This window comes from Ciconia boyciana, chromosome 1, assembly GCF_034638445.1.
Source record: "Ciconia boyciana chromosome 1, ASM3463844v1, whole genome shotgun sequence".
Lineage (NCBI taxonomy): Eukaryota > Metazoa > Chordata > Aves > Ciconiiformes > Ciconiidae > Ciconia > Ciconia boyciana.
In genome coordinates this window covers 109852289-109864787 of record NC_132934.1, presented here as the reverse complement: position 1 = coordinate 109864787, position 12499 = coordinate 109852289, and the positions used below count along the sequence as shown (strand labels likewise).

At 45.7% G+C, this 12499-nt stretch overlaps 1 protein-coding gene across 2 annotated transcripts in view; it reads right to left on the bottom strand.

The window, feature by feature from the left end:
* USP25 (ubiquitin specific peptidase 25) overlaps positions 1–12206 on the bottom strand; it is a 95575-nt gene extending 83369 nt beyond the window's left edge. The window contains exon 1 of one of the 2 annotated variants that reach the window (XM_072886251.1): positions 11907–12206. In XM_072886251.1, coding sequence (XP_072742352.1) covers positions 11907–11951 — 45 coding nt within the window. In that variant the 5' untranslated portion in view covers positions 11952–12206. The remainder of the gene's footprint in view (positions 1–11906) is intronic. The other variant, XM_072886260.1, reaches the window with a different exon arrangement.
* Positions 12207–12499: the final 293 nt, after the last annotated feature.

Genomic DNA, 12499 nt, shown 5'->3' with positions numbered 1-12499 from the left:
AGAAACAGGCCTTGTGATCACAGAGTGTGCACGTACCCAGGCACACCTGCCCTCCTGTGTCTCGGGAGCAACAGCCCCAGCAGCCCAAGGCCACCTCCAGCAGCTCGGCCCGAGCCCGGGGCTCCCCGGCACCCTCGGCAGCACCCCCTGCCTCCGGGGAGCCCAGGGGCTGCACCCAGCAGCTCAGCCAGCCAGCACGCAGCTCCCGATCGCGCTGCCTGCTGCTGCCCGCTTCCCGGGCCAAAAGAAATCAGGTGAGACGACACAGGGGGCTGGGGAAGAGGAGCGGAGGGGAGCACCTCCACCCCACTGCAGTGAGGTCTTCCAGAGGTGAACTCATCCTGTAGCCTCAATGGATCCCCCCCACCCCAACTTTTAATCCGAGGTGCATTACAGGAGGAAATTCCATCAGAAAAGTCAGGCACCATTATTTGCAGCATTCAGTAAAATTATTTAATAGCTTATCCTGCCCCCTACTAATCATTTAAAAAGAAACCCTGTGAAGAGACACACGTTGTTAGCTTGACGGGGAAAATAAACAAACAAAGTCTGCAGAAGAATGAGACTACAGGCAACATTAAGCCACCTAAAAGCCAGGGCAGTATTTAACAAGTTGCCCGCAAGGTGATGGGTTTCTGACAGCAGTTCCAGCTTCTCCAGCGAGACAGCCTTTCCTGGGTCAAGTACCAGGAAGCGGCGGGCACGTGCTGCGTCCCTGCAGAAAGGCCACTGCAACTCCACGCGCCGTCGGCCTGTGAAGGTCAGCGAGCAGCTTTCATTTTCGTTAGGTAATAACCTCAACGGATGCAGATGACATTAGAATTAAAATGAGCCTAAAACACAACGGAAGCACTATAGTATGTAAAGATGTGTTGCAATTTGTACCGAGGATCAGCATATAACTTTACTACCTCACAATTAAAGAAACAGTAGATTCAGCAGTGCGCTCCACAGAGGGCAACTGAAATTTCCTAGGCCCTTTTCTTTCAAGGAGAAAGAAAAAAGGCAATCTTGAAAATCTTTGGGTTTGTTTTTTTTAATGGACTTTGAATTACCTGATTTTGAAACACACATTTGCCTCAGCTCCCACAGAAAGCTGACTGTGTTATATTCTAGTATGTGAGGACATGGTCTTGAAAAACTTAATGACAGCTTTGGTTTATAACTGCTATTTGTTATAATTTAGGCCTATCAGTCTCCCCTGTCTCGACAGTGTTGTGGCAATATCATCAATAGTGACTTTCTGCCATCCTTCATCACCACATACCTAGCTGAAACTTCAGAGGCTGACTTGAGTAAAAGGAGTATGAAAGACTCCTCTAAAGAGTTCACTTTTTTGAATAATAATTCTTGGAAACATAAAATATTAAAATTCTGTGCTGCCTTCCTAGCAGCAGCATTGTGCCAACATATTCCCCACCAAACAACAGTTATAGTAAACTCCAATAGCAAAATTTTCAAGCCTTTTCTCCTCAGTAAGGTCACGAAGCAACAGAGTCTTGGGCGTCTTTGCTGGGGATAGCAGGCAGCTGCAAACTCCTTCCCTGGTCTCTAACAACGCAGCAGAGCCCGCACACTGCACGCACACCCCCACTCAGCACTAGCAAGTAGGTGGCACATTTACCAGTCGTCTTCAAATCAGCCCCAGAAAAAGCTTCAAGGCAACATGCCAAGTTCGCAAGAGCTGGAACTGGTGATGATGGGGAAATCTGTCCATCTTTACCATCAATAAATCCAGAGATTACCCAGTAGACCAGCAGACTGTCAGTAGACCAGCAGACTGTACCCAAAAAAGCAGCCCAGTCAGGCGAGGGGACAATTATGGTCCAGCCAGGGTTGTCACAAGTGATGTTTTGTGGCTTTCAGCAGCAAGTCCCATAAAACACACGCAAGACTAGAGGGAACTTTTTAAAGTTGCCAGTAAGATGTTGGTTATTTTTTAATCTCCAAACAAGTAAAGGAATATAGAGAGAAAGAGAAGACTTAATTCTAGTACCCCATTCAAAAAAATAAGTTATAAACTTGGGTGCCTGAATCAAAAAAGCTTGCTGATTACTGCCACCAAATAATTAAAAGGTTCTAATGTAAGAAAAGAAAACTGTACCGGGAAAGTCTCTAAATGAAAAGAGCACAGTCCTCAAACAGGTGAGAAATTACATGAGACATGAGCAGAATTTGAAGAAAAGAAGCTGACAAACGGGAAAGTAATACCAAGAAGGAAAATGCAACTCTGCAACAAGCTGTCCAAAAGCTACTTAGTTTTTAAGCATGTAAATTTTTTTTTTTAAAGAAAGCTTTCTCATATATATTTTTTCCCATGATTCTGTACCAAAACAAAGCAAAAGTTAAAATCTGCAAAATATAGAAATGCTTTCTCAGTCATAACATAAGATTTCTGGGATACGATGAAATACATAGCATTCAGTTCTCTAACCAGGCCATTTGTAATTATGCACTTTGGAAAGTGTTAAAAAAAAAAAGTACATTTCCAACAGCTGTGGTCCCAGGATAAATTTCTTTTTCAAAGCAGCTAACTTTCAGAGGAATAAAATGGAACTGAACACAAAAGGAAAGTGGAGTAGGAGTCTGTTCCTGCTATCTCCTCCTCTTCTGAAGAGAATGAAGAATGCCACGTGCCTGTGCATATCCAGCCTTTTCCAGCTGCTTACTTTAAAGCACTCTCAAAGCATACACCTGAATGTAAATGAATACTATTTTCAACTTCCACTTAACACTTTTTTTTTCCAGCTTAATCCCAGTAAAAACACAGCTAAATTCAACTTCTCAAAATGTTTGGGTTTTTTTTAATTGAAACTTTATTGAAATTCAGAAAGAGTCATTTTTGGTTTGAGAATAAGAATAGAAATTTTCAGCACAGGTATCCGACTTTTCTTGCAGTCATACAGCTGTGGGAAGAACAGCTATCACAGAAACCACGCGCAAACTCAAGCCTATCATTTACTATTCACCAAAAGTAACAGGCGGCATGAAACATAGCTACGCAATTCACAATCCGACACTTTCACGTCTCGGACTCAGACCCTAATGTCAAGTGAACATCCTGTTTTAATTAAAGGGAGCCCTCTGGATTACAGGGTACAACACGAGTGAAATGACGACACATCAATTGGTAGGAAGGAGCCACAGAAGCATATAATGCCATTTTATCATGGGCATTAATTTCCACGAATTCTGTCTAGACCAAGGTAAGATACAAGGGTCAATTAAATTGAAATAGCTATGAATCATGCCTTGAAAACACTAATGCCTCTCTGAAAAGCTTTTATTAAATACATTATTCTGTCTATATGTGCTTACTGTAAACCTTAAAAATATGCTTTCACCTGATGGCTAAAAAAGCTTTAGTCAAGGATATTATAAACACAATCTGCATTTGCTTGACACCTAAACTTTGATAAGCTTGACTGCTGCCAATTAGTTGACAAGAGAAACATTTTAAAATAAATGTTGTGCAGGGTATAATTTTTTTTCAGCAAGAATCCACCAGTTAAAATAATTCAGAAACCTACTATAAACAAAAGCATCAAGTCAAAGCTGTGCATCTCAGAATAAAAACTATTAGAATTTGCATACCGATATTTCTGCTGCCTTAAAAAAAAAAAAAGTGTTTTACATACACAAATCTGTCAGGCGATGTTTCCAAAGTTAACCTAGTTGCACTCCAGCCTTCAAGCTATTCCACATCACATGTTCTTTGGATTCCACCTCTCCAACATCCTTACTTCAGAGCTGCATTAAAACTGCGGACACTCAGTGTTGCCACCTCTCACAATGGTGCTGTTTCTGTTAAAGTCCCATCATCAGGTAATATCAGGTTTCAGGAAAACTCTCATGCTGATGGCTTTCAACATGCTCCTGAAGTTCATCCATTATGGCAAAGAAAAGCAAAAGTATGTAGCTACTGACATGTTTAAAAGAATGAAAACTATGAAACCTAACTGGGAAAAAAAAAAATCAGTGCCTTCTTAAACTGCAAGAGTCTAGTCTAAATAGATTTAATATTTTCATTGTGATTTTCAAATGCTTGGAATTAATGTTACTAAATACATGGAAAACCAGTCCATAATTAAATAGACAAGAACTCACAAAGCCTGCTGCAATGACTAAAGTTATCATAGTGTCCTGCTCATGTCATTTTGTGTCAATCTGTCCTTTACACCATCTTAGGACCAAATTCTTCCTTCATAGCACTTCATGGGAATCTCAATATTGACTCAAAGTGTTGCTTAATATCTCATTCCTCTTAAAGCCTAAAACCACAGATTCTGCACCACATTCACCAGAAAAACTACTGCGTAGTTCAGTATGTTAAAACCACCCCTCTATCAGAAGACAGAGCCCTGCAGCTATCAGCAGAAGGCAGCACAACACCTCTGCCACTCCAGATCACAGACCAGTGTACTCGCCCCAAATATCCAGGCAGGAATGTGTAACCTGCTGCAGCAAAGAGACACACTTACATTCCCTTTATTCACTTCTGAAAACTGGGATGGTAACATAGAGCAGAAAGGTGGTATGGACAGGACTACTCAAAAAGAAGTTTCATGAAAATTTTCCATTAATGTCCATAGAGTCCCTAGTTAGTGTATTGCAAGTTTTGAAGTGCTAAAGAAATCTAGTGATAAAGAGGTCTAAAGCCTGCAACACAATGAGCGTGGAAATTTTAATGCTGGAAGAAAGCAACATTTTAGATAGTGATTGTACTCAACCGTGGCACACGCTACGGCTGCTCTCCGTTCTACCTGCAAGTCTGACTGAGGTGCGTTGGCACAATACAGCTTATGAGAACTTATTTATATTCAGCACAGCATCAATGTAAGGTAACATTAAGAAATCTGATGTGCTGTTCAGAGCGCGCTGTTGCACTGAAGAGTTACAAGCGTTCACAGAAATATATCAAGAGATGCCATTGGCCAACCTGATGCAGAAAACAGGAAGAAGTACTTCCTTTTACTTGGCACGAAGCCTGAGTTTGAACCTTTATGCAAGGCATGCCCCCACTATCCTGTCCAGCAGTAGTCTCACCTCCTCATTTTTACTTCAGCCTCACAGCTTTAGATTACTTTGTCACCATATTTTCTCTTTTTTTTAAATAATAAAAAAGATGAAGAATTTATCAGAAAAGTTTCACGTTTACATAGTTTTACATGCAACTAGCTATTGTGATTCACAGTACTAGCTTTTCCCTATTCCCTTTTTCCTATACTTGACCACCCATTAACCAGAACTTTGCACATATCACAGTCCCGGAGTGAACGGAAGGAGTTATCACCCCAGCTATTGCACACTTAGCTCTCTGGCAGCAGTCACATGAGGGTTATACTAGTTTCACTGAACTTGGTTAAACGAACATTCACTCCAGTCAAGTATTTTCTACTCTTGGCAGATACTGACTTCTTTAACAGCACTCCAACTGATGAAGTGTAATCATCAGCTACCAGAAGCAGTCTTTATTTCCTAACGGGAAAAAAAAGACTGAAGTCTACCCTGAATGCATAAAATCATTTTGAAATACGTTGTCACAACAGCCTCTCCTACATTACTCACCATTACCCTGGCTTGCTCTTTGCATCGTGATGCTACGCTGCTACCCCAGGCATGAGTTAACAGCTCCCTGGTGAGAAGCTAAATCCTCTCAAACTACAGGTGCCTATCTGCTGACTAAAGACCATCACATTGGCAACTTAGTCACTGGGTTTTGATGAGGAAGTTTAACACTTCCATCTAAAAAAAAAAAGAAAAGAAAGAACCCAACCAAAACAAAACCAAATGCAAAAAACCCCAACACACACATGCAAACCTTTGCTGTGACTCAATGCAACCTTCCCCACCCTTACACAAGCACACTGGTTATCACAAGAGAACTAGAAAGTGAAAGCGCTCAGGATACTTTCGTTTCCCAGAAAAGCTGCTCCCCCACATGTGGCTTTCCTCTCAGTGAAAGCAGAAAAGACTTTCCTGTCTCGGTCCAGGTCCTGGCAACACACACCCCCCCCCCCACTCAGAATTCTAAGAGGTCTGTTCCATAATAAGTACAAGAAGTCAAAAACAATGGAAAAAAAAAAAAAACACCCCAAACAAACAAAACCAAAAAGTCAGGCTTTTAAAGGAATGTATTCCTACATGAAAACATGTAAGTGAAGATGCTGCTTTTAAGCTTTTTCTTTACTTTTTGGGCTAAGGAATATCAGGAAGGTCACATTTGCCTCTCAGCTTTTGCCAGATGACCAGCTGGGAATTGCAAATCAGCATCTTCACTACAGAAAGCAAGGAGCAATAACACATAAAGGAACCCTGGAAGCACCCCTGGGCACCTGGATAATCCCCCTATCACTGGCACTGCCAGCAACAGCTGTAAGGGGGTGACTGATGCAGCACCCCAAACCATTCCTGGCACAGGTGACGTGTGAGGGTTAAACACCTCCCAGCTAGTTCTGCAAAGATTTCAGCCCAGCCTGAAAAGGCAGCCTCCAAGTCAGCTGGGGCATCAGGTCGATTTAACAACTCAGCCACTGCACCGGTCCCCAGCGTCCAAGGAGTCCCTCAACCCAACCATTCACATCACTGAAGTTATGGAGCCAGCTTCTCGCTGACTGAATAATCAGACTGTTGACACTTGGGTGGGTTCTTCAGCCAGGAATAAAAGAAGATTTAGCAAAAACCAGAATGGAAATTGTATCTTTCATTCATCTTTAGTTAGAGAAGTCCATGAACACCAACTGAATGCACAGGATTGAAGAGATGCTACTTTCTGCCTTAACATACCTTTTCAGGCATAAGAGTGCAAGAAAAGCAACTGTTCAATTATCCACCCACTTATCTTTAAAAAGCACTTTTTAAAATGTGAAAAATTTTTCTATTTCGAGACATGGGTAATGTGCTTCTTGACCTTTTCATAGAAGCTGATGGGCTTTGTCATCTTTTGTAGCTGCTGCTCCTAGTAATTGTAGATACAGGGTTATCCTAAAAATACATATTTTTAGGAAGTACTAAAGATATTTTAAAATAATATTACAAAAGGTTAACAGGAAAATGTATAAGCCTTACATTTTCATACTCTGAAGCAGAATTTTTCTTTCAAGGTGTAGACCAAAAGATATTTAAAGACATTATTTCAGACAGATGCTTATAGTTGTAAACTCCTGCAACCACAATCAAAATCATAACTGAACTTTTGTGAAAGGTTTTCTAGAATGCAACAGGTTTTAAACTGCTATTAAAGGTTTCAGAAAAGTACAGATTCATAGCATATTATACCAATAAAAAATTCCAAGATTCAGCAGGATTGCATAGCTACCAAAAAAACCAACCATACCACCAAACCTAACCACACACCACCACCCCCCCAAAGCCCATCAGAACATTCACAAACCCAGAAGGCATTCAGCACATCAGTCTGACAAGAGCTTTCAAAATTACTTGAATCACTGACCTTGGCACCTTGCTCCAGCTTTCAGAAAAAACAGATAGGAGTCTACGCAGAAGGTGTAACTACATGCAATATGATTTATTTTTTTTAAATAAATAACAAGATGTGTGTACCTAAAAGTGTGACTCTACAGCACTTCAAATAATTCTTGCCAATTACCTAGTAGCTGGTGCAAACACTTTCAGTAAACCAGTCTGGTTATTCTGCTCTTCCTCACCAAAAGAGGTAATAAAACTTTAAATACCAGCAGTAGCAGGTATAACCCCCCATATTCAAGCCCATCACACGAGCAGCCTGCCTGCCACACAGTCCAAACACGAGCAGCCTGTTCGTGGGGAGATATGTAACCCACCCCCATTACGTGACCCGGGGTGCATTTCTGAGATAGGGGAGGACGCCTGTGAATTGGTCACGGGCAAGAGCAGCTCTGGCCATGTGATGAGAGCAGGAGCCTGCAGCCTCTCGGATCCACTGGGCAAATGGTCGGTCAGGCAACCCTGAACTCAACTGATCAAAACATAAAGACTCTAAAGGTTGTATCCTTGGAAGGTTGCCACCTACAGAGATTAAAAAAAAAAAAATGAGCACAACTCCCAAAATACTTCCCCTGTGTACCAAGTCCTGCATGGATATTCCATGCGATCACCTCCTGCCATTCAGGACTGCATCAACATCCCTATTTCGATTGTTGGGAGACATACGAGTATCATCTTCTGTATGAACTACCGCAGTATTAAGAAGTTAGTGGCTATTGCCTTCAGGAAATAAAAGCAGTCAGTACCACATTATTAGCTAAAATCTTTCAATAATATGTACATCAAATACACAGGATGAGCAGAGCAGAAGCACACACACGTGCTAGTACAATTTTCTCCTTACTACCTCGAAAAAGAGCAAAGGAGAGGAAATAAGTAGTATTAGACCTTGTTTAACACCATGCATTATTTCCAGTGGTAAATATCCTTAAAGTTTTGTGCTTCTTCTAAAAAAATGGGCTGGGCTGACATACCTAACTTTATTCTACTATTCCTGTGATTACACTGCCAATATGCTGCTGAATCACAGGTCTGAAATAACAGTGGGTGTGGGAAACCAAAGGACAGATAAAACAGACTTTAAATCCATTATCAACCAACATTCAGTCTCTCTCCAGAAGCAGTAGAACTTGATAATACACATTGCTGAGAGGCCAGCTAAATATCACCCTTCAATCTGTTGTTCTGAGATGACCATCACGATAATTATTAGTTAGAGCTGACACACTGCTGAAACATGTATGACCTCTCCACATCATTTTTTCCAATTACTAGAAAAATCAGCATTCACCCACCCCCATCGCTCAACCTGCTGTGTAAAGGACACCGGCCAAGGGAAGGGTCTGCACAGCACAAGGGGCAGCCTGGGACAGTCTTCCTCTGGGAGGGAAAAAAAAAAAAAAAAAAAAGAAGAAGAGAAACTCCATGTACACATGCATCAGAGCAAGCGTCCCCTACGGCAGTGGTGCAGGACTGCCTGGCGTACGGGGAATCCTGCAATACACATGCCTTAGCTCTTCAGCGGCAAAATGCTTGACAAAAAGTATTTTACTGGACAGAAATACAGACAGGGCAAAACCAGAAGCTACTTTTTTTTTAAACTTCCCAGGCCATTTACCTTTATTCACATGCTTTAGTCTTAATATGAACATTACAGATAACCAACAGACACCTAACAACGTTAGAGAAGCACACAAGAGCTGCAAGCAGCAAGAGTAACATGATTAATTATTTGCTTCAGGAGATAAATTACAAGTTTTAACTAGGAGTCAAGATGACCAGTAAACATGAAAGAAAAAATTTCTTTTGACACGATCCAGATGCTTTAACTACACAATAAACTAAAGATAGCTTCAGTGGGAAATGGGCTGTTTGTAGTTAGAGCATTTATTAATACAAACCTACATCTCCAAGTACTGCTGAAGTTTGACACATACTTCCTGTATGACAGTAAGAAAACATCTGATGAACAATGTTGGGAACCACAGTTCTGAATAAGGTATGCTGATGACTCAGGCATCTCTTGGAAGTCCAATATATTTATGCTTGTATGTGGTTTCTTCACACTAACAGAAAACAATCATGACAAACTTTGAGGTCTCCAGAACAAACTCTCGTTATTCATGGAGCATGGGATTTTCTTCTTTTGAGGGAAGATGATGAGTTAGTGGTATAGTAACCTCTCCACCTTTCAACCATGCATCAGTCTACGGTACCTTCACAATTTTTCTTCTTACATGCAAATAAGCTGAACAATGTTAAAGTTTGTCATCCAATTAGCTATTCATTAGTCTCACTAAGCAATGAGATACTCACTTTGGAGTCAAATAATATTTTTTTGCAAAATACTCTCAAGATTGGCCTCTCCCCCCCTCCCCCCACATGCAATTAGGGATAAAGTAGGTGACAAGGAGTTTCTGATAATATAAGAATCAGATGATTCAACAGAAATAAAAAAGAAAATCCCTGCCACTAAAAAAGCTTCTTATTCTATACAGTTTCTCTAGGTACTTAGACAAGCAATCATCATCCATAGATGCTGATTACAACTTTAGAATTATTGCTAGTTTCATTTTTACTGCAGTGTGGATTACCAGGTGATCTACCACAATCAATCTCCAACCACCCTTTAAGCTTATCCTCAATTTGAAACTAAAGTAATCCTGAACTACTGACCTGCAAGCAGTAGTTTAGCTGAAAACCGTAACATTTCTTCTTCGGTATTATTGACAGAAAGTGCAAATGGACAGCTCTGACCGGTATCTACCAGGTATTATGTAACAGAGTATCTGATACAATAATTGAGTGATATTTAAGTAAACCATCAACAACAGGTTTTGTAAAAGATAACCTTGCTCATGAAAGTTGGCAGGTGCACAGCAGCAACAAATGAAGTTGTTAAACACAGAAGACACAAGCATAGCACGGGACCCGGCAGCAAAACTCTGCTACGTTAGCCTGCTAGCACACCTCAATTTAACACATCACCAAGTGAGGAACAAAGAGACAAGATTAGTCCCTTCAGTCCTTGCCTTCCTGCTGAAGCGGCCAAAATCAGTGCTAGCTACTTCCAGCTATGCCAGCAGCCTTTGGCGAGACATGCCTCTCCCTCCAAATGAGCTTCTTGAATGTAAGTTGTACCACTTGAACCAATAATACCTTAATCACTGCATTCTCACTGCCCACTCTTACAACTGGAGCCATTAAACTTCCACAGTGACTATACCAAAGCAAATATACCTTTATCCCCTTATAAAAGCATCACATGCCATTAAAAAAAAAATAGGGAAGAGGAGGCAGTCACATCACTAACCAGAGCAGTTGCATTAACCAGCACCAGTTACCTTTAAAACATAAAGGATAATTTTTAAAAAGCGCTGCAATTTAATTTTAGGTTTCTTTTTCTCTTGCCAGTTCAGGTCACTTCAAGCAAAGAAAGAAAGAAGTGTCTTCTTGAGAAGACATCCATTTTTTTGGACAAAGAAACATTTTCTGGCAACTCCTGGTGCGCAGTGAAAGATTCATAAAGGCTGCCGTTCGCTTAGCCCCATTCCGCGATGCACGTCAATACGAGTCCCTCAATCCAGCACTTTTTTACTCCAGCAAGAGCGCGTCACGGCGAGCCGTGTGTCACACGCTGGAAATAGCGTTCACCTTTCGCAGGCGCGGATGCCGGCGCAGCAGGGTCACGCCGTGCATGTGCAGCATCTCCCTGCCGGCCCAGGGCTCACACCGGGGGCTCGGGCAGGACCTCGCGGTCCTCGCCGACACGCTGCTCCCCGTCCTGCTGCTCTGCCTGGCCGCTCTGCAAGTGCAACAGGCCCGCCCGGGGCCCCGGCGCCGTCCCAGCCCGGGGCTGCCCGCCCGCCGGCCCGGGGAGCGGCGGGTCTCCCCCGAGCCGCGGGGCGCTGAGGGGAGGGCCCGGCCCTCCGGAGAGGGGCTGACCCGGGGCCGCGGTGACGGCGGTCCCCCGCTGCCCGGCCGCGCCTCAGCACAGCGCCCGGCCCCGCCGCGCCCCCCCGTCGGCTTCGCGGTCTCCCCGGCCCCAGCCCGGGACTGAAGCAGCGAGAGCAGGGAGAGGCCGCGGCGCGGGGAAGGCCGGGCCCCCCCCTCGGCCAGGGGAAGCTTCCCACGGGCCCGGGAGACGGCGGGGGGCGGGGAGGCTGCGCCCCCGTTGCAGGGGGGAAAAGTTGCCGGCGGGGCGGAGGCCGGGTGCGGGGGCCGCCGCCGGAGCCGCGCAGGAAAGGAGCGGCCCCGGGAGGGGGTGGGGGCCGGGCCCGAACGAGGCCGGCGGGCAGGGACGCGGCGAGGGGCGCGCAGCCGGCTCTGAGGCCGGGCCCTGGCGCAGCGGGCGGGCCCCCGCGGCGCAGCGCAGCGCGGAGCGGCGGGCCGGGCCGGGCCGGGCCGCGCCGGTGTCTCACCTTGGCGGCGCCGCCGGGCTGCAGCACGTTCTGCTCCACCGTCATGGCCCCCGCGCGGCTCCCGGCTGCGCCCCGGGCTCGGCGGGCGGCGGCGGCGCCGTGCGGCAGCGGCTGGGCCGGGCCCGTGCTGGGCGAGCGGAGCAGGAGGCGGCGGCGGCGGCGGAGGAGGAGGGGCGGGAGGGGGAGCCCGAGTCACCGCCAGGCGGGCGGGCCGCCGAGGCGGGCGGCCGCCATGGGGCAGCGCGGATCCGCTCAGGCCCCGCTGTCACTCCCAGCGCGGCCGCCGCCGCCCAGCGTGCCCGGAGCGCCGAGCGCGCCGCCGGCCCCGCCCTCGGCTGGGCTCGGCCCGGCCCGCGCCGCCAACACCGCCGCCGCCCGGCAGCGGCTCCCCGGCGGCGCCGCCCCGCGCACCTGCCCCGGGCGGAGCCCCCCGCCGCCGCGGCTGCCCCCGGCCCCCCTCGCTCGCCGCCGCTGCCCTGCCCCTTCCCCGCGGTATTTACACCGGCCGCCTCCATCTTGGCGCGGCCCCCGCCCCCGCGGGACAGCGCCGGCCTGGCCTTGGCCCCAGGGGCAGCAGCCCCGCCCTGCCGAGG